The 21,580-nt window shown below is 41.6% G+C and overlaps 1 protein-coding gene across 1 annotated transcript; it reads left to right on the plus strand.

Annotated features, from left to right (window-relative positions):
* Positions 1-1,781: 1,781 nt before the first annotated feature.
* TNFSF15 (TNF superfamily member 15) lies at positions 1,782-21,347 on the plus strand. Its single transcript, XM_033961989.1, has 4 exons — positions 1,782-2,263; positions 10,788-10,833; positions 11,870-11,914; positions 18,057-21,347. Exons 1-4 carry the CDS (start codon positions 2,057-2,059, stop codon positions 18,503-18,505), a joined length of 747 nt encoding a protein of 248 aa, XP_033817880.1. The 5' UTR covers positions 1,782-2,056; the 3' UTR covers positions 18,506-21,347.
* The last annotated feature ends 233 nt before the right edge of the window (positions 21,348-21,580 follow it).

The raw sequence follows: 21,580 nt of genomic DNA on the forward strand, positions 1-21,580 counted from the left end.
ACTTGGGAGTAATCATCAGTGCAGACATGAAGGCTGCCAAACAAGTAGAGAAGGCCTCATCCAAGGCAAGGCGGATGATGGGATGTATCAATAGAAGCTTCGTCAGCCGTAAACCTGAAGTCATAATGCCACTGTACAGAACCATGGTGAGACCTCATCTGGAGTACTGTGTGCAATTCTGGAGGCCACATTACCGTAAAGATGTACTTCGAGCTGAGTCAGTCCAGCGAATGGCCACTAGGATGGTCTCCGGACTCAAGGGTCTCTCATATGAGGAAAGACTGGGCAAGTTGCAGCTCTACTCTCTAGAGGAGCGCAGGAAGAAGGGTGACATGATTAAGACATTTAAGTACGTCACAGGTCGTGTCGAGGTGGAAAACGACATATTCTTTCCTAAGGGACCATCAGTCACAAGGGGGCACCCGCTCAAACTCAGAGGAGGGAGATTTGGTGGTGACACCAGGAAGTATTTCTTTACAGAAAGGGTGGTGGATCACTGGAACAAACTACCGGTGCAGGTGATCAAGGCCACTAGTGTGCTCAACTTTAAGAATAAATGGGACATCCACGTGGGATCTCTACGTGGGTCGAGCAGCACTCTGACTTAATCGGGTGGGACAGTAGAGTGGGCAGACTTGATGGGCTATAGCCCTTTTCTGCCGTCATCTTTCTATGTTTCTATGTTTCTATTATATTAAGGAAAAGACCCCTGAGGCAGGCCTCACGGTCGAAACATGTACACATCGGGTCTTGAGTGAATAAAAAGACTGAGCACCACAGGTCTCCCCTTTTGGTTTTATTTTCTCTTTTTTCACACACTAATGTTTGCCTTGAGTGTAAGACCATTAAAAAGGATTAGCACCTGAGCCCTTACTGCCACCCATTTTCTAGGTGGTAAGGGTTCATATGCTAAACACCTGCTAATGTTAGCTCACAGAAATGTAGCTGTGCCAGTTACCATAGAAATGCCCACTCTCATCCCCCAGACATGCCACATCCATGATTAAAATAATTTTTTTAGTGGGGAATGTGTGCACACTAATCTGGAATTTATCGCAGGACACCTGAGTGTGCCCTGTGTTAAGCAGGTGCTAGCTCTCACCAGAGCTTGGTAAAAAGGACCCAATTGTCTCAGGTACGAAATTAGATTATAAGGCCCTCTGGGAATAGGAGAATACCTACTGTAAATCACTTTGGCTAAAACTGAAAAATGCACAACCTGAATCCATAAATCCCCTTCTTGTGTGCCCCTTTGCAGGCATAAGGAGGGATGGGAAGGGGGCAGAAATGCCGCAGAATTGCCGTGTGAGAACTCTATAGTGGGTGGGGTGAGGATATATGCAAAGGCAGACTCGGCATCTTAGTACCATCAACGTTATAGAAAAGAATTAGTAAAGCTTCTGTTTCATTCATTACCTTAATGCATCAGTACAAAGCTCAAACAGTAAACGGAACACACAAGAAGGAAGGAGGTAGCAACAGATCACTCCCCCCCTCCCACCTCATTTCATGCCCGCCTCTTTCCTTTCACATTGTAAGTGGAATCAAACAGGTTTATGTAATAGTTGCATAACTGTGGTTTATGCGTGCCTGATTCTAATCTATGCAACTGGCTTCCTTTTTTTGTAACCATTCCTTTACGAGTGAAAACAAATGCCTTTGTCAATCCCTAAAATCATGTTTGTACTTTCACTTCTTCTAAGCTTTCTTTCCTGCTCCACCCTGAGTGCACAGAGACGGAATAAGACGCTCAAACTAACCCGGTTACACTTCATTCACCTTCTACCTTCCGGGACTTTCCAAAGTCCAAAGAGAAAAAAAACCGACCTAACTGCACACAAGCACACACAAACAACTACGAGATTCGGCACAATGTGGTTTTTTTCTGTAGGCGGTCCACTCCCCTGGAGGGTGTGTATGTTTATGGGGAAAGAGAGCTGTGGGAGAGAAGGCATCCGGGCCTCCAATCGCCCTTATATAATGGATGGTCTCTGTGCAGGGCAGCTACCAGAGCAGGTGCTCGCTGACGAGGAGACAGTAAAATAAAGGCAGAGCCATGGAGCCTGCTACTGAAATGCTGCAGGTGGACCATGAGCAGGGCAGCACAGCAAAGCAAAGGAAGCCAAGCAAAGATCTGAATCTCAGGAAAACGCAGCTGGCTCTGGCTTGCTGTCTCATTTGTGTCTGTGTTCAGGGAATATCTATGGTCTACTTATTTAGTGGACAGCACAGGGCTGCAAAGGAAGCCGACTCAGCTGTTCAGGTAGGAAATGCCTCTCTTGAAGATTCGATTCTCTCACGTGCAAGCTGACACCACTTTTGTGAACGTTTCAGAATGGAACAGAGTTCCTGATCGCTTTGTGCAAGATCAATAAAATGCTACAGCTCAGAGAGTAAAGCACACTTCATCAAATGAAGACTCAAAGGGGTGGATAGCATCACACATGCACCGTCTTTTACAAAGGTGCGCTAAGCGTTTTAGCGTGCAATTAACGTACGCTAATGCGTCCTTAGGATAACATGCACACATTAGCGTTTAGCATGCGCTAAAAAGCATAGCACACCTTTGTAAAAGAGGGGAATAGTGGCTGATATATTGAGGGGAAAAAATCTGATGCCTGTGACTTCTTAGCTATAGAAATAACAAATTGTTGTCATTTTTTTAGTTTATTGTAACTGTATCCAATTTGAATATATCACCTTTTCAACCAAGCTTGTGTAAGATGATGCACAGTGGTTGAACAATAAAATCATATAATAATAATAATAACTTTATTTTTCTATAACTCCACAATCTTACAACTTCTAGGCGGTTTACACTGAAGAGAACTGGACAATCAGCGAATTACAGAATACAAATAGTAAAAGTACATGTTTCTCAAAAATAATCAGTATGGAATTATTAATTTTAAAATGATTTCTGTTTAGGAAATAAATCTGTCAAACAATGCAGTCTTAATTTCTTTCCGAAATGCACAATGCTGTGACATAAAATCGGACAATCGCTAAATGTAAGACACTGGCATTTAAGACAAGCCGCGGTGTTTCCCCTGAAGAAGCCCGTTGGCGTGAAACAGACTTGGCCTCCGTCGGGTTTAAAAAGATAAGTGCTTGTTAAGAATCATTTGATTATTTGCCAGATTCAATGCCCTATGTCACATTATGATTGTTGCCAGCTCTTTGAAATCCCTGAACGGGAGAGAAATGAATTTTTGAAATATATTAAAATTTACACAAATATTTATTAAAATAATTTACAAAGATTAGTATGAATTAAATTACCAAAAATATTTTCACAGAAATCGTGATCAATGATGATACCCTAACCCCGAATTTGATATCCTTCTATTGATTGGACTCCAGGGGTATTTTGAGATCTTTTTTTTTGTGTTTTATTATACATTTGAATCACCAGAGAGTTCTATTTTGTATGGTATTCTGAGAAATTGTGGTTTGAACTCTCTAATACCAGTTTCCAACTGTTGGGGTAGTATTCAGATATTGCCAATTGCTAGAGACTTTGGATTAGCGTTTACCTCCGATTTATATAGGCTCATGTTTACTTTTGCTTGCAGTTTAATTTGATACCTTGTCATCCTAGGACCCCCGATGAAGGCGTGTTAACCGAAACACGGACCGTGTCGGGTCCCTTTGTTTAAAGGTGGTAACGTTAACTGCGATCAATAATTGATTTAATAAACATATCCTGCATCTTGTACGTTTGTTTATAGAATCGTTAACTATACATATGGCAGCTATATTCAGTTAAGCTACCCAGTTTAATTTAGGTCTGCAAGAAGCAGTTTTGAACCACTTGCTTGTACCTATAGTGGCTGAATATCGCTGCTGCACAGGTGGTGATCTCAGTGAAGTCAATTTTATGGCTGGGCATCTCCATTTAGGTTCCCTAAGGGCATATGATAGAGGACTGTTCTGCAGCAGAACCTAGCCACCTAGGTCCCATTATAGAATACAGTATAATCTCATTATAACGGACTTCAAGGGACCTGGAAAAAGGATCCGTTATATCCAGAGTTGCATTTTTTATAAACTTTATTTAGGGCAACTTGATACAATGTAAATCGATGAACAACAGTCACTGCAGAACATCAAGAACAAAACTCAACAAAACATTGGTATGGCATGAAATGATTGCAAAACCAGAACACTAAAAGATGTTCTAAAGCAGGGGTCTCAAACTCAAACCCTTTGGAGGTGTCAGGTCAAAAGCGCGCCGGGACAAAGGCGCGCGCAGACAATTGAGCACAGTGCGGAGGCGTGCGCCAAAGAAAATTACTGTTTTTAGGGGCTCCGACGGGGGGGGCGTGGGGGGAACCCCCTACTTTACTTAATACAGATCGCGCCGCGTTGTGGGGGCGTTGTGGGGGGTTTGGGGGGTTGTAACCCCCCACATTTTACTGAAAACTTCACTTTTTCCCTGTTTTTAGGGAAAAATTTGTTTCCATTAAATGTGGGGGTTACAACCCCCCAAACCCCCCACAACGCCACCGCGATCTGTATTAAGTAAAGTGGGGGGGTTCCCCAACAAACCCCCCCATCGGAGCCCCTAAAAACAGTAATTTTCTTTGGCGCGCACCTCCGTCTTGCGCTCAGTTGTCAGTGCGCGCCTTTGTCTTCCGCGATTATGTCTATGAACCCCTTTGGAGGGCCACATTTTGGATTTGTAGGTACTTAGAGAGCCTCAGAAAAAATAGTTAATGTCTTATTAAAGAAATGAGAATTTTGCATGAGGTAAAACTTTTTATAATTTATAAATCTTTCCTTTTGGCTAAGACTTAATAATAATATACTCTTTATAACTAAAGAGACATATGATCAAGAAACTGTTTTATTTTACTTTTGTAATTATGATAAACTTATCGAGGGCCTCAAAATAGTACCTGGTGGGCTGCATGTGACCCCTGGGCCCTGGGTTTGAGACCACTGTTCTAAAACATTAAGTTGTACTGTACTGGAAAGAAAAATACTGTCATTTTCTTCTGGGCTGCATTTTGATACTATATCACCGGCATGCCAAGCACCTTGTAGGCGGAGCCTACATGTCCGTTATAGCCAAATAAAATTACAGCTAAAAGCGGCTCTGGGGACCAAAATAGTTGGCCGTTGTATCTGAAAGTCCGTTATATGCGAGTCCGCTATATCCGATGATTTTCTGTGTTTATAATGGTGCTCGGCCGGAACCAGCGGACCTCGTCCGCTATAGGCGAGGTTCCGTTATAAGCGAGTCCGTTATAGCAGAATTTGGCAACTTAGACCCAAATTCTGTAACCAGCGCCTAAAGTTAGGCACCTATTTTGGAGGCGCCCATCTAGATAGGCGCCTATCTAAATTGAATAACAAGCTCAATTAAGCTTTTTAATCAGCACTGATTGAAACATAGGCGCCTATCAAGAAAGCACGATTCTGTAAGAAAGCACCTCTAAAAATTTAAGCGGCCTTCAAAAAAATAGGCGCTATGCATGTTAGGCATGGGCGTAGCTACGTGTTAGGTGCTATATCCTGCCACCCCCATTGAATTTTCAGTCTATTTTTGGCCAGCCAATATTCAGTGGCTAGCCGGCTAAGTCTCAATGGCCAGATATACTACTATTACTTCTATTGATTATTTCTAGATTGCTACCAGACATACACAGTGCTGTACAGGGTCACAAAGGAGACAGTCCCTGTTCGAGTGAGCTTACAATCTAAACAACCAGTACAGACAAACAGGATGCCAGGGTATGGGTTACAGTTAGAGGGGCTGATTTTATTTATTTATTTGTTTTATTTTTATCATTTCAATACATCCAATTTACAAAGATGTTAGAGGCAATACAAAAATATAAACTCACTCAATTCTGGGGTTCAAAAAGGGACTGGATGACTTCCTGGAAGCGAAGGGGATAACAGGGTACAGATAGAGGTTTACCTTACAGGACATTGAGTGAATAGGATATGGACATTTTAGGTTAGGTAGGGAAAACTTTCAGGTCATGGACCACCGCGGGAGCGGACTGCCGGGCACGATGGACCTCTGGTCAGACCCGGCAGAGGCAATGCTTATGTTCTTATGTTCACTTAGTTATAGGACTAAGGACCAGAAAAAAAACAATGAAACATTTAACTAATACAGTCCACAATCTGAGAAGAGGAGACAAAACGAATAAAGCCCCTCAGGAAAGGGGACATATACAAAAGAAAACCAGAAATTAGGAAATAGAGCAGTATTAAGATATTATCCTATCCATTAATTAAATACCGCATTAATAACCTGTTTCAATCAGACTGTGTCGCGATTCCTTTACCTTCTAGGAAAAAACCTAATTGGGAAGGTTCAAAGAAAATATATTTATTCCCTTGATAAGAGACAAAACATTTACATGGGAATCTCAACTGAAACATTGCCCCCAAAGCAATCACCTTTGGTCGAAAAGTAAAAAATTATTTCCTCCTGGATTGTGTCCACTTTGAAACATCTGGAAATATATATACCCTTTCACCTAAATAGGTAATCTGTTTTAAATTAAAGTATAATTTCAACAGCATTTCTTTATCTTGCAAGAATACCAATGAGACCAATAATGTTGCCCGCCCCTGAATTTCAACATCAGAAGATTGCAATATTTCAGAAACATCCAACTGTGTATTTTCAACTATGACAGCTTTTTCCTTTTGTATTTGTTTTAAATAATAAATTTTTTGTATAGGGGAGACTTGCTTCCAGAATATTTAGAACAGTCAACATGAAATTTTTAAAAAGTTCTTGTGGGAACATAAATTTAGCTATCGGGAAATTAAGAATCCTTAAATTCAAATATTTTTTGTAGGTTTTCTAAATTTTCAATCTTCCTTAAGATCATCATTTTATCTGTCATTTGTTTAGTAAGCAAGTTCTTGGTCTCAGTTGTTACTTTCTCTACGTTTTTTAAATTGATGTTGTTGAATAGAAGTCTCTAAGGAACTTATCCTAGAGGTAGAATTTAAAGTAATAGAAACAAAGTTGGTGCATACCAAGTGTAGGTTCTCAATCGCAGTCCAAATAGAATCCAGCGTTACAGCCTGTGGTCTCACCAGCAGCTTGAGGGGGGAGATAATAGCCAGATTTTCTTTGGCTTCTACCCCAGAAGATGAACTCTGGGCTCTCATAACCTCAGCACCGCTAGCTGCCGATGGCTCCACTCTCCCTGAACGCTGCAGCTCCAACATTGGAGTTAGCGTAGTTGTAATCACTTCCAGGTCTACAGCGGCTAGAGAACGTGCATCTCTCCATATGCTGGGGGAGCCCTCCTGCATGCTCTGCTCCGCTGACATTTCTCCGGGCTTGGGAGGGGTATGCAGTTCTTGTGGGCTCAGCGAGAGTGACATCTCGCCGTCCAAGCTGTGAGCTTCCCGGCTCACAGCAGCAGAAGTGCCCAAAGTGGATGGTTAGACTGTAAATGCTGTAATTACAGTCTGCTGCGGCGTCAAGGATCCTGAGGTAGGTGGAGGGATACCCCTCTGTTTCCCCCTTCTCTTTAGGAAAGGAACAAATTATTTTCCAAAGGTTTAAAGGAAAAAGCACCATCGAGGTGGGAGTGCTCCTCTCAGCATCCTGCTCCAGACACCATCTTGTCTCCTCAGAGGGGGGCTGATTTTAAGCGGTTGTCTTTGGTTGCCAAAATTATCTGACTAGCTAAGTTGTGGAATATAGCCAGTCAGCAGCCAATCTGCTAAGCAAGATATTCAGTGTGAGAGAGATTGCTGTCACTCACTGAATATGGGCAGATAACCAGCTATGTACTATTTAAATGGCTGGGAGCCATTCCCAGCCATCTAAATTTTGCTGAATATCGGCCCTAACGTATCTATGACAAAACAACGCAGATTTTCAAAATGTGATGAAAATGCTTGCAGTATTGAACCAAAGGATCCTTGATCTTGCTTTTCAAATTAGATTTGTGTTCAGTCATTTGCATTCTAAATTTTCTGGTAGTCCTGTTGCAAGAACATGAAACTGCAAAGATGATATAATCGGACTTACATGTACTAAAATATTTTAAAATTTTTCATCACTTGGATTAATGAATTGTTTTAGTTATAAAGTTATTCTAAAGATGTTGCAGGTTCCACATTTGTAATGACCCTTCATAGTCTGTTTTGTGGTGCCCACATGTTCAGGTAAGTCTGTCGGACTCAATATCTTCTTTAAATTTTCTCCACATGAAAACTCTATCCTTGATTCAAGTGCATAATTTTGGGCTCCTTTTACAAACTGTGATAATGGCTGCTGCTGAGGTAATCACTCCGACGCCCATAGGGTTTTAATGGGCATCATAGCTTTTGCCGTGCTGCAGCCGCTACCATGGTTTTGTAAGGAGGGGAGGGGTTAATGTGAAAATTGAAGCAAAGAGTTTACCCTGAGAAAATTCTGGAGAAAGCATTTAAGAGAGCCAGATATAACAACAACGATTTACCTTTGTCCCTGCACAGCAAGCAGAATAACAGAACAATGTGGACAATGAGCAAACTTGTATGTTAAGATACTTGGCACAAACAAGAAGGAAGAACCAACAGAGTCTGCATTGAAGGGTATGAAGACAAAACAAGGAAAACTACAGATACACGTACAATGATGCAGGCAAAGTTTATTTATATCAATAAATTGAATGCAATTAAAAACAACACCTTAAAAATAAACCAAGGGACCCAACGCAGTCCATGTTTCGGTAACACGCCTTCATCAGGGGTCCCAAAATGAAAAAGGGCGTCAAATGGAACCGCAAATGAACTGAAGCCTGTGTAAAGATGAATGTTGGGGGTCAAACTGTGCGTGGACAGGCTTCAGTTCATTTGCGGTTCCATTTGATTCCCTTTTTCATTTTGGGACCCCCTGATGGAGGCGTGTTACTGAAACACGGACCGTGTTGGGTCTTTTGGCTTGTTTTTAAGGTGTTGTTTTTAACCGCATTCAATTTATTGATATAAATAAACTTTGCCTGCATCATTGTACGTGTATCTGCAGTTTTCCTTGTTTTGTTAAGATCCTTGGCATACAGTTCCACATTAGTCATCGTTATCAGAAATAGACTGAACATAGTACAATCCCATCTGGTTTTGAAGATTATTCAATTAGGATAGTGTTTTCATATGAGAAAATTTAAAGGAAATGTGGATTTTGGCACACATACCTGAAAATGTGGGTACAACAAAGCAGGCTATGAAGGGTCATTACAAATGTGGAACCTGCAGTTTAATGTCCTTGTAATAAATTATACTTAGGCCTGACCACCAGACAATTTAGAACACAAATCTAATCTAAAAAGAAAGAATCACGGAATCTTTGGTTTAGCACTGCGAGCATTTTCATCACAGTTTTTAAGATCTATGTAGCTTTGTCATAGATACTATGAAACCAAAAAAAAAGAAGGTGGCAAACCAGATAACAGCAAATGCTATCATTTTTATTTATTTAAAACATTTTAAAAAATGATAGTCCTGCTCCTCTCTCATGCATAAAAGTTCTTCACCCCCTAAACTGCAGTTTTCCCTCTGTTTTTTAAACCCCAAATGTATGATCTTGCATTTCTTAGCATTAAATCTTAGCTTTCTTCAAGCTTCACTATGTCCTTCCTCATGTTATTCACACCATCAGCAGTATCTACTCTATTGCAGATTTTGGTATCATCCATAAAGGGGCAATTCTTACCTGACAGCCCTTCAACAATATCGCTTACAAAAATGTTAAAAAAGAATAGGCCCAAGAACCAAACCTTGAGGCACATCACTGGTTTATTTCTATCAAATATGAGTTTCATTAGATCTGGATTGAAATTGATTGGTTCTTGTTGAATGATGTAACTTGAACACGTTTAAGAATTGATAAAGGCATCTGATTTATACAGGCCCATTTTTGCCTGAGTGTAATATCTGCGAGTGGCTAAGAAGTTGACTGAAAAAATGTTCAAGTTTTTGATTGTTTCTCATTTCTTTGCTAAGGATACTCTGATGAAAAATTATACAGCATGGAACCCCTAAAGAAGCTCAGACGTGGGAGTGAAATGGTGGCTCTATCGCACACAAATGTTGCTTACTGCTTTCATTAGCAATGTTTTAAATTCACATGAAAATTGATGATAAAAGTTATTAAAAAATTTAAAGCAATGCTTGCAAAATAAATGTAAAAGTTGTGAGTTTCTATTGATCAATGATAAAGATTCAACTTGTTTTTTTAGGAAAAATTTTGAAGGTCTCTGAGGTCTTTTCTCGCATACAAAAAAAAAAAGAATGTTAAGACATTTTGTCAAGTTAACTTGTTATATTGGGTTGATTTTTATAATATTTTGCACCAATTTTTGCACTGCCTGTCTTTTAGGTGATTACAAAGTTGCTTCATGCCTTCCCATAAAAGGTACCCATCCTCTCAAGCTCAGGGTTTTTTTGATGATGGGCTCATGCAGCAGTAGCAGGTCTAGATCAATGGTTTCCAACTTTGTCCTGGAGGACCACCAGCCTGTCAGGTTTTTGGGATAGCCCTAATGAATATGAAAGATTTACATATAATGGAGGTGACAGGCATGCAAATCTTCCCTATGCAGATTCATTAGGGCTATCCTGAAAACCTGACGGCTAGTGGTCCTCCAAGACAGGGTTGGGAACTACTAGTCCAGATAGTTGTTCACAATTCCTGGACTGCCAAACACAAGTGGCTAGAAAACCAATGTAGGAACCAGTCGAGGCTTTTCTGGCTGTCTTATGAAGAACTATTGCTTCTGTCAAAGCAACATTATTTTTTTCTCTCATTTGTACAGGTTCAAAATTGGAGTCTGTCTGAGTCAATCTCATCTCAAGATGCAGGTCAGTTCCAGGGTCAATATCCTATAACATCTTCCATTCATTCTCGTGCCAGCTGCTAATGGTTTTGGACCACCAAAATCAACTCTCTTGTATTTTCCTATTATCCATCCCATTATCATTTCATATTACCTTTTCCTATTAAGAGCTAATTTCTAAACATGAAGAACATGTAAAATAAGAATTCAATGTGGCTCATTCAGATCTGCCTTTAGTCTGGTTCAAACAGGCTCCCAAACCCAAGACTAAAAACTGCCAAAACCAGGCTCATATAAATTTACTATGATATTCAGGTATAATAATTATAGACCTGAGGTCAGAAATAGTCTGTGATATCAAATTGTGCAACTGACCTGCATTATGTAACAAAATTCATGGAGAGTGATCAAAATAAAGATATGGAACTCTATAAGGAAAGCTTGAAAACCTCCCTTGGGTGAAGAGTTCACCTTCCAGTCATTGTTGTTTTATAAAAACTTTGATCACTGGCTCCACAGAATATTGCTTAACTCTGTTTCAAAAAAACCAGGCTCATGGCATAAAGGAGGAAGCACTAAGGTGGGGGTGAGTCCCACAAGAAGCCAGATCCTGCAGGGATTCTCAAGCTATATATTTTACACTGCTGGCTTTAGAGATATCACTGTTAGAGCAAAACATCTGCAGTAATGCAGTACTTCTGGTAGACAGTCAGCACTGGCCTCTTGAAAACTCATCAATCCTTGTCCTCCTGGCTCCAATTCAAGTATGTCATACAAGCCAAATAAGCACTAGATGATCTGACAGTCAAAACCATGTCTCTAAATTATTGATAAACCGTACAGTTTGTTCTCATCACAGCTTAACCCTGTGCTTGGCTCTAGTCATGGTGCAGAGATTATGCAGAAATTATAAGCACTTAATTCACTCCAATTTAGCAAGTTGCAGAATGAGGTAGAATCCAAATTAGAATCTTCCCTTCCCCATACCACCACCAGCCAATAAGATCTGCCTGTCTTACTAGTTATAATATAAATAATTTAATATTTTTTTATTACAACAGGGAGCGCTAAAGGCAATGAGGAAAAGCCCAGAGCACACCTTACAGGTATTGATTGTACCACTCTGAAGAAATTCAAATATTCATTACAAACATGTTATTGTTGTGATGTTAGTCGCATTCTGAAAAACGGAAGGTATCTACTATGCATGTCAGAATGGTGATGCTCAGCTCCCACAGTTTAGATGTCTTTTCCTAAGGATTTTCAGCAACCTCCTTTGATATTATAACAAAATGAAAACTCCCACCCTTTCCTGAATGGTTATCTCTTCCACTGGCCTGCGATCAATGATGATTCTCTGTGCAGACACATAAAACTGAAAATAAATGATTGCCAGTTTTTACTTCCCCTTCTGCACTATGAAAGCATAGTTTTATTTAGACTAAAATGATTTGGGGAAATCCCTTTTAGTAGCTAAAAAAAAGAGAGAGATTAAAGAAACACTTGTAGTGTGACGTAGTGAGAGAGTGAAAATGAAAAACAGGAACAGAATTCCAGAGAGCATGGAATAAGCATACTGTAGAGCAGTGGATCCCAACCCTGTCCTGGAGGACCACCAGGCCAGTCGGGTTTTCAGGATATCCCTAATGAATATGCATGGAGCTGATTTGCATGCCTGGCACCTCCATTATATGCAGATCTCTCTCATGCAAATTCATTAGGACTATCCTGAAAACCCGAATGGCCTGGTGGTCCTTCAGGACAGGGTTTGGAACCACTGCTGTAGAGTAGATAATTCTTAGGAAGGGTAGATCAGTGGTTCCCAACCCTGTCCTGGAGGACCACCAGGCCAATCGGGTTTTCAGGCTAGCCCTAATGAATATGCATGAGGGAGATTTGCATATAATGGAAGTGACAGGCATGCAAATCTCCCTCATGCATATTCATTAGGGCTAGCCTGAAAACCCAATTGGCCTGGTGGTCCTCCAGGACAGGGTTGGGAACCACTGGGGTAAATAAAAGCAGAGCATGGGTAGCATAGGCAGTCAGTGACTCAGAATTTTGGGGAGGCTAAAATGGGATGGGACTAGGACCAAGGAGGGTTGGATGGAATGTAGTAGGCCATGTTAAAATCTCTGTAGTGGAGACAACTGTGTTAGCAGTAAAGAGACAATGGGGACACTTTTCAGCACAGCTGCCTCTCCCATCTATTACCACTGATATTGGTAATATATACCCTGAACACACTCCAGGGAATTATGTGTCAAAAAAGCAAAATAGTGCACCAAAATAATACAATATATTAAACTAGTTTTTGGCATAGGAGGAATCAATTTCATTGTTTAATTTTATTTGAAATTAGGGAAATTGGGGGTGTAGGGGTAGGATGAAATAGTTCATATTGAAATGTATATTGAAGGAATGATAAATTTCATTTTATATTATAGTTTTATTAATTACTTCAATACAATGTGAATAGGGGGAAAAAAGGGAGGGGGAAGGGAGGTGGAGTATAGTATGGGGGTTGATTTGGGTCATATGGAAATATATTTTGAAGGAATAATAGAAATATGTATGTAAATATTATAATTGTAAATCTATTTGAAATGAAATCTATTTTGTATTATATTATATTTAATTATTTCCTTCAATAAAATGTTATAAATTAAACTAGGGTTACCATATGGTTCCAGAAAAAGGAGGCTGAATTGAGACATCTGGGATTTACCTCTACTGAAAGCAATGAAAGTAAGGAGGACAGACAGAGACATCTGGGCTTTACTTCTATTGAAACCAATGGAAGTAAAACTCAGATGTCTCAATCCGTCCTCCTTTTTTTGGAGCCATATGGTAACCCTATATTAAAAATAACAATTTTGGCAGTATTCTGGAAACATATGCAGGTACTCTTTGCTACCAATCATTCCCAACTCCCCAGTCCAGCATATCCCCATTAGCATATCTTTGAAATAGGAAGTCTAAATTAAAAAATAATACAGAAAAATACATCTAAATAGAAAACAAGGTGATACCTTTTTACTGAATTACTTTAATACATTAGGGGGCTCATAATAAAATAAAAAAAGTGGCCTAAATCGGTACAAAAAGCCATATCGTCCAAGTATTGATCATCAAAGCAGGTTTTAGACATATCTAAAACCAGCCTCTAAACACCTAGAGCGAAAAGAGGCGTTTTTAGAGGAGGGGAAAGGGCGGGAGGTGGGCTGACCTAGACTTAGTCGTACAGCAAGTATAACCAAAGCCTTGAACAGGTTGCCTAGTTGGAACTTATACATTTTGATTTAGACCAAGTCAAAACACGTATAAGTTCCGAAAGCTATCAGCTCAGTGGCTCCGGCAACCTGCCTACCCTTCACCGCAACGATCGCAACAGGAGAGATGCCTCATTTCCCCTGCTGCGTTCGTGCTCCTCCCCCCAAACTGCTGTGAACTGTGACAGGAGAGATGCCCAATCTCTCCTACCGTGGGTCGCAGCAGTTCGGGGGGTGAGGGGTGGGATCACAATCACGGCATGGGAGATGAGGCATCTCTCCTGCCGCGATAGTTGCGGGGAGGGGGGGGTGATTGTGTAACCGCTGTTGTTTTTGACAGACACCGGTTACAGAATCCAGCTTTTAGGCGAAGGACTGGCCCCTCCTTGTTTTGGTCGTTTGGGACTTGGGCAATTTTTGGGTTGATAATGTGTTGTAAGTTTAGATGTAGTGGTGGTCTGGGCGATTAAACTGCCGAACGTAGAGGTAGGCCATTCTCAAAAAAAACTCATTTTGGACGTTTTTTTGAGAATGGACATTTTCCCTGCTGTCTTAGGCCAAAAGGGGACTTAGATGGGTTTTTTTTTTTATTATGCCCCTCCACTTGACTGTTTCAGAAGCCAAAGCCCCCTTCCTCAGATCAGAATAGTTTATATACCTGAGGAAAGAGATTTTGGCCTAAGATATCTAGTCAGAAGATGTATTTAATCCAATAAAAAGGTATTTCTTTATTTTCTGTTAATGTGGACTGACACCGCTTCCACATTATTTCACTCTAAATTAAAAATAATCCCCCCTATTTTACAAAACTGCACAAGAGGATTTTAGTGCCGGCCAGCGAGCTGAATGCTCTGCACTGCTCTGATGCTCGTAGGAACTCTATGAGCATCAGAGCAGCGCAAAGTATTTAGCGTGCTGAATGGCGCTAAAAACCTCTTGCACAGTTTTGTAAAAGGTGGGGGGGGAGGGGAGATTTTTTTTCTGTCTTTGTTGTCTGGCCATTTAATTTTGTAGATTGTAATCCCTGGTTACTGTTTTCCTATCTTCTCAACTTTTTCCAGGATCTCATATCCATTTTTCTTTTTTTCTTTTTTTTTCTGTCCTTGGGTCATCACTTTTTCTATTACATCCATCTTTGACACCGAATGGGAAATATCAGTTTTCTTCTATTTTACTGATCCTGTCCACTCAGATATCATTCATTCTTTGTATCCAATCTTTAGTCTCTTCTCTATTTCCTCTTTTCATCTTTCTCCATCACCCAGGCCCTCCTCTTCTGCTTCTCTTATTTCTCAATCTTTTAGTAACTCTTTCCTCTCTTCCACTTGCCATGCAGCATCTCCTTTATGTATCCCTCTCTTTCCTCTCATCCATTCAACATATCCACTGTGTCTCTATTCCCTCATCCCAATCATGCACAATCTCTTCTGTATTGACCCCAATGAGAATCTCCTGCCTTTTTTTTCTGCTTTCTGTGTAGCATCTCCTTTTCTCTTAACTCCCCCCCCCCCCCTTGCCCTTGTCATGCAGGATTTCATTTCTGTCTCCTCCTTTCTCCTCTGGCCCACCCAGTCATCCAGGATCTCTTCTGTTTCTCTGCCCCTATCAACCATGGGATGATCTCCTCTCTCCCCTCCCCCTTCATCCTTCTACCATATTCATCCAGGATCTCCTCTCTCTCTCTCCCTCCCTCCCGAGCCCAGCAACATCTTCTGTCTCTCTTTGTCCCCCACCTCCTACTCCAGCCATGCAGGATCTCCTCTCATCCTTCCAACCATATTCATCCAATATTGCCTTTCCCCCCTCCCCCAATCCATCTAGGATATCTTATGTCTCTCTCTCTCTCTCTCTTACACCTCCCTACTCAACATTGCCCCTTTGTCTCTTCTCCCACAATCCAATATCAATTTTCTGTCTTTCTCCTATCCAATTGTATCTCTGTCTCTCTCACCCTCTCTGTTTCTTTCCCAACCAATATCCAAGATCTCCTCTACCTCTCTCAATCTCCCCATTCAACAATACACCTCTCTCTATCCCCCTACCATCCAGCATTGTCCCTCCTTCTCTCACTCCTCACTGTACCATCATCTGTCAGCCTTTCTTCTCCCACCATTCACTTTCTCTCTCACTATCCAGTTTCACTCTGGTCTTCCCCCTTCCCCACCCCAATATTCAGCTTTGCTCCTCTGTCTCTTCTCTTCCCATCATACTCTCTTTTTCCTCCCATTTCCACCTTCAGCAATAGCAGCCAGCTCTGTGGGTGATGTAGGTGCTTGAACACCCCCAAGATTAAGCAAACTCTTTGACTTCATCCATGGAGGGGTAATTTCCTTTGGCTTAGCATCCTCAATTATTTTTAAAAGCTGGCTTCTATGCCTTAAGCATTACCCTCTCTCAAATCCCAAAAGAAAAACCAACAGGGAGCGTCTTCTCCCTAATGCCTGTCTGCCCGAGCTGCTACTACCTCTCTGATTCAGTGGCCTATCAAAGTAAAACTGTGCATGGGGCCATAAAGCTCTGCAAGTTAGTTCCTGCCTAAACAGTTGTATTAGATGTTGACTCCTGATGCAGACTTTTTGCTGAAACACAGACCCTTGTCAAATCTATTCATCATAGCAAGCCTCTTGGTGCAGTGCTATATTGTTTGATTTATTTTGTCAAATTTTTAATATAATAAAATAGTTTTTCTTTATCCTCTGGCAGTACCACCTTCTTTTGTGATGGAAAAATCAAAGGGCTCATAATCGAAATGGAAATACATTTAAAATCCCGCCTAAATTGGCACTTGGACGATCAAAAGACAAGTATCCAAAAAGACAAGTCGTCCAAGTGCCGATAATCAAAACGGGTTTTAGACGTATCTAAAAACAGCTTAGGCCTTTTTAGTGCCGCTGTATGCCCAGAGCTGAAAGGGGCATTTTAAGAGTGGTGAGGGCAGGATTTGGGCGGGACGTGAGCTAACCTAGACTTAATCGTACTGCAAGTATAACTGAAAGTTTAACGAGACTGCCTAGTCGGAACTTGTATATAGTGGCTTAGGCAATCTAAAAACAGGTCTAAGTGTCCAGAAGGTATCCAAAGTGACCAGATAACCACAATCACCCAGTGATCACTGACCCCCCCCCCAACAATACCATAAAAATTTTGGAGGCATACCTGCCTCCAGAACATCAGCACCTGGCATAGAAAAGTCGAGTAGAGCTGCACAGAGGTGGCTTAAGTAGTCTGGGGGGTGGGCTAGTGAACCATAGAGAGGAGGACCCAGGCCCATAAACCACTGTAACCACTGCATTCATGGTAAAAAATGTGAGTCCACCAACCGCTCCCCCCCCCCCCCCCGAAACCCTACTATACTGCCATATAGGTGCCACCTGCAGTCATAAGGGCTATTGGGGTGGTAGACAGGTGGGTATAGTAGGTTTTGGGGGGCTCACCATGACCTGCAAGGGAGTTGTGGTGAGATGTTTATGTGGCACCCTTTTTGTGAAGTTCACAGCAGTGCTCTGTAAGATGCCCCACTACTGTGTTGCCGATCGATGCTGCAGGGGCCCATCGCCGTTTGGAAAAAACAACGTTGATGCCTTTCTTCATCGGGCCCCCCTGACCATTTCGGACTCTAGGCACATGCCTACTTGGCCTATTGGTTAATCCTGCCCTGTCCATGAAAGATAAAGGGCTCCTTTTACTAAACAGCAGTAGAGGCTTCTACTGTGTGCTGACGAGGTAAATGCTCAGAGGCTCATAGGAATTCTTTGAGTGTCTGAGCATTTACCTCACCAGCCCACAATAGAAACGTCTACCACAGTTTTGTAAAAGGAGCCCAAAGTCATTAAGCAAATAAGTCTAATAAATAAATCAAGTAGAGAAAGACAACTTTCTTCCTTCTTTGTAAAACCAAGCTTGATTTTTGGTTTGTAAGTTACTTTTTGTCCCATCATTCTGATTGTAATTTGAATCATGTTCTCTCACTTTTGAGGTACAATAAAGCAGGATCATTTGGATGCAATTGGTGACTCTCAAGCGCTCCCATGGGAACACCACTACGGGCTGGCTTTTCTCAAGAAAGGGATGAAATACATGAACAGGTCTTTGGAGATCCCACAATCTGGAGATTACTTTGTATATGCGCAGGTCACCTTTCGATACTATGGTCTAGACTGCACCAACTCAAAGAAAAAACTGAACACCAATGATCACATTATTCAGGTCATCTCCAAAGTTACAGCCAGCTACCCTGTGCCTGCCACTCTGCTGAGCGGCTCCAAATATCTATGTGAAATGACGAGTAAGTGGCATGCTCCCATTTATATGGGGGCTGTATTTTATTTGAAGGAAGGTGACAGGCTGATGGTAAATGTAAGTAACATTACATTAGTGGATGCTACTTCAGAGCATAGGACATTTTTTGGTGCATTTTTACTCTAGTAAGGCAGTGATAGTCTTTCAGGTCCCATTTCACTGCCTCTTTTAATGAAAAGTAGGCAACTTCAATCTTTGGGGGCCCTAAACAAATTAAGTTTTCAGGCTATCTCAGGGGACCACCCATATGATAGATTTGCCTTCTATGGCCTCAATAGAACACAAATTAATTTCATGCATACAAATAAGGGATAGCCTGAAAACTTGAACAACAGCAGTAGGGCATGCCAGCTTGCCAACCTGGAAATTTTTTGAGCTTGCTTCATTTTCCCCATTGTAGCTAGAGTAGAAGGTGGCACACTGCACTGTCTTAGCCTCTCGCCATCTGGCGACTCCCAGTGGTCTGTGACCAGCTTTGTGATGTTCAGATGTGAGGGAAAGCACATGGAAAAACTAAGCCACTCATAATTAAGTACTGTGACAAGGGGGCTGGAGAAACTTCCATCTTCAGTTCTCACAGTGCGATAGATATAATGCCCGAGAGCACACAGGCTTCAAAAAGCTGGCTCACTGTGGGGACTTCCCCCTGGTCCAGGGCCACTACCCCTTCTTCACCTATGTTCGCTGCCAGAGAAACTGCATCTTGGGACAATAACTGCATAGAATCAGACTTTCCATCCTCCCAGTTTATGGCAGACTGAACATCCTGATCCAGGTCTGTGGCCTCATCTGGTCTGGATGTCTGCTGAGGGAAAACCACTGCCTCCATTGCGCTGAACGTAGATGTTGAGGATCCTCAGCAGTTCAACTAGGCCTTCCACATAAAGCTAACAAAATCCGGGGTGAAGGCTTGCACTGGGGGTCTTGAGGACCCCTGCAGAGAACCCCTGTGGGTATTCCTCATCTGTGCTTAGCCAGTGCACCTTCAGAGGGCCCTGGAAAGGGTCTCTTCCCTTGAAAGCATGCATCTTGCGGATCCACAGCCCTGGAGAACTTATTCCAGGGCTCCCACCCCTCTCCCACACTGAACATTGATGCTCCTCAGCCAGCCGTCCAGCGCAAACCTGGCATTATACAGGGATAGGAATGACTGAGGGGTCCATCTCTATTGATTTTAAGTAAAATCAAGAGGTTTTAAGGCAGATGGAGGCTTTAGAAAAAAAGATTGTTTAAATCTCAAATGGTCTTCATCAGCAAAAGTGGCCCATGGGGACTCCCCTGAAGTACAAAAATGCAGGGAAAGGACTTTTAAAGGTGGAGAACCTTGGCTTTGGCTGCAGAAACCTTCAAATTTCACTTTTGGAGAGCCCCAATTTTCCCCATAGACTATAATAACCTTAGTCACTGTGCAATGTGTCTGCCTGCTTCAGCTTTGAAGTGCAACTGGGATAAATGAAGAGGAGCTCTACCTCACAGGTTCACAAGATGAATTTGGTCTTTGGGCTGTCAGTCGGTCCGATGTCGAACTGAGCCTCAAACCCCAGAAAACTTCATGCTTCAAAGGGGGACAGGATTATAAAATGACCCACTATTAATCTTGGCCAAGCTGGGAGCCAAAGAGCCTGCGCTCAAGCTCCTGATAAATCAGGGATGCGAGCATTTACACAGGGGATGGCCCCTGAGCTCCAGCCCAACTTGCTAGGTGTCCCCGAGGGCTGATCCTGCTATCAGCAGACTTCTGCTATGCGAGTCTGCATCTTCTCCCAAGCAGAGGTCCCAACAAGTGAAAACTCTGGGCACTGAGCCTTCAACTGAGCACTAAGAAAAAAATACCTGAAAATAATAAAACCACAGAGCAAAGCAGAAACATTTCTGAGCAAATTACTTGCAGAAAAAAAAACCAACTGAGGGGGCAGGAGCAGCTGCCTGGGAAGGAGGCAGAGTTTAAAGACAATTGGCAGCATTCTGCAAGCAACTTGTGGTTTCAGATGCATAACCCTATAGTTCAGGACTACTAGACCCATTGCGCTAGAACTCACTATAGGAAAGAGAGAAAAAAAAAGAGAAAAGGTGTAAATAGTGCATATCTGTGCCCTGCATTGAGGGTCTCAGTCTTTGAATGAGAAATAATATAAATAAAATCAAGCATCATAAGTATCATTGAAAAGAAATGTTTTGAGATTAGATTTGAATTTATCAAGAGAGGTTTCCAGCCTAAGTTGAAGTGGTAATGATTTCCATAATGAGGGACCAGTGACTGAGAAGACTGAGGCGTGAATGAAATCGTATATTACATATCTGAAGGAAGGGATGGTAAGAAGGCTGTGTTGTTGAGAATGGAGTATGCGCAAGGGTATGTAGGTGTTAGAAGTTGTTCAAGATAAGGGGGTAAATGATAAAATTTGTAAATTGAAAACGATGAGTAGAATTCTAAATGTGATTCAGTATATAATGGGGAGCCATTGAGCAGGTTTAAGTAGAGGGAGCTCCTACTATAATTTTGATAGCTGCATTTTGTATTATTTCTAGGCAATGTGTTTTTTGTTAGTAATACCTTTGTATAAAGGGTTGCAGTAGTCTAACTTATGACAAGTGAGTGTATAAGTTTGTTCAGCTTAGTTCCCATTACTCTCACCACCTTCCACCTTGACAGCTTGCGAGTGGGTGCTGAAAAATTCTCAGCCCAGCCAATCAACTTCCTAAATTCTGAACGTTATTTTGCCACTGTAGCTGAAAAGAGTGTTATCTTATTTTGTTAAGTGCCAATTTGCAAAAGTGAAATTGTGTGTTTTTACATTGTTTCAGATCATTGATTGAACCATATCCATGTCATTCTCTTCATGGCTGAGCTGAGAACCTTTCAGCACCCCCTCGTATTACACTCTCAGTCCCCTCCATGAGACACAAGCACTTGTGACCCTTCCCCCTCCAGACTGCTCTAGAGCTCATTCTTCCCGCCCCCCAAACACACACACACACACACAGACCACCTCTAGCTCTCTCTTACCACAGAAGCCATTTTCAGCAATTGGGCAATGGCATTTTTGTTATAGTTGGAAATTAAACTTTTAGAACATCTTGAGAAAGAAGCGTATGTGTTTTCAATTTAAAAAAAAACCTGGAAGTTTTAGTTTGAAAAAAGAAAATGCTTTCAGGTCGGTATTCAGTGTGGGCTGTCAAAGCATGAAAAGATGATGGGAC

This window comes from Geotrypetes seraphini, chromosome 10 (genome assembly GCF_902459505.1).
Source record: "Geotrypetes seraphini chromosome 10, aGeoSer1.1, whole genome shotgun sequence".
NCBI classification, from domain to species: domain Eukaryota; kingdom Metazoa; phylum Chordata; class Amphibia; order Gymnophiona; family Dermophiidae; genus Geotrypetes; species Geotrypetes seraphini.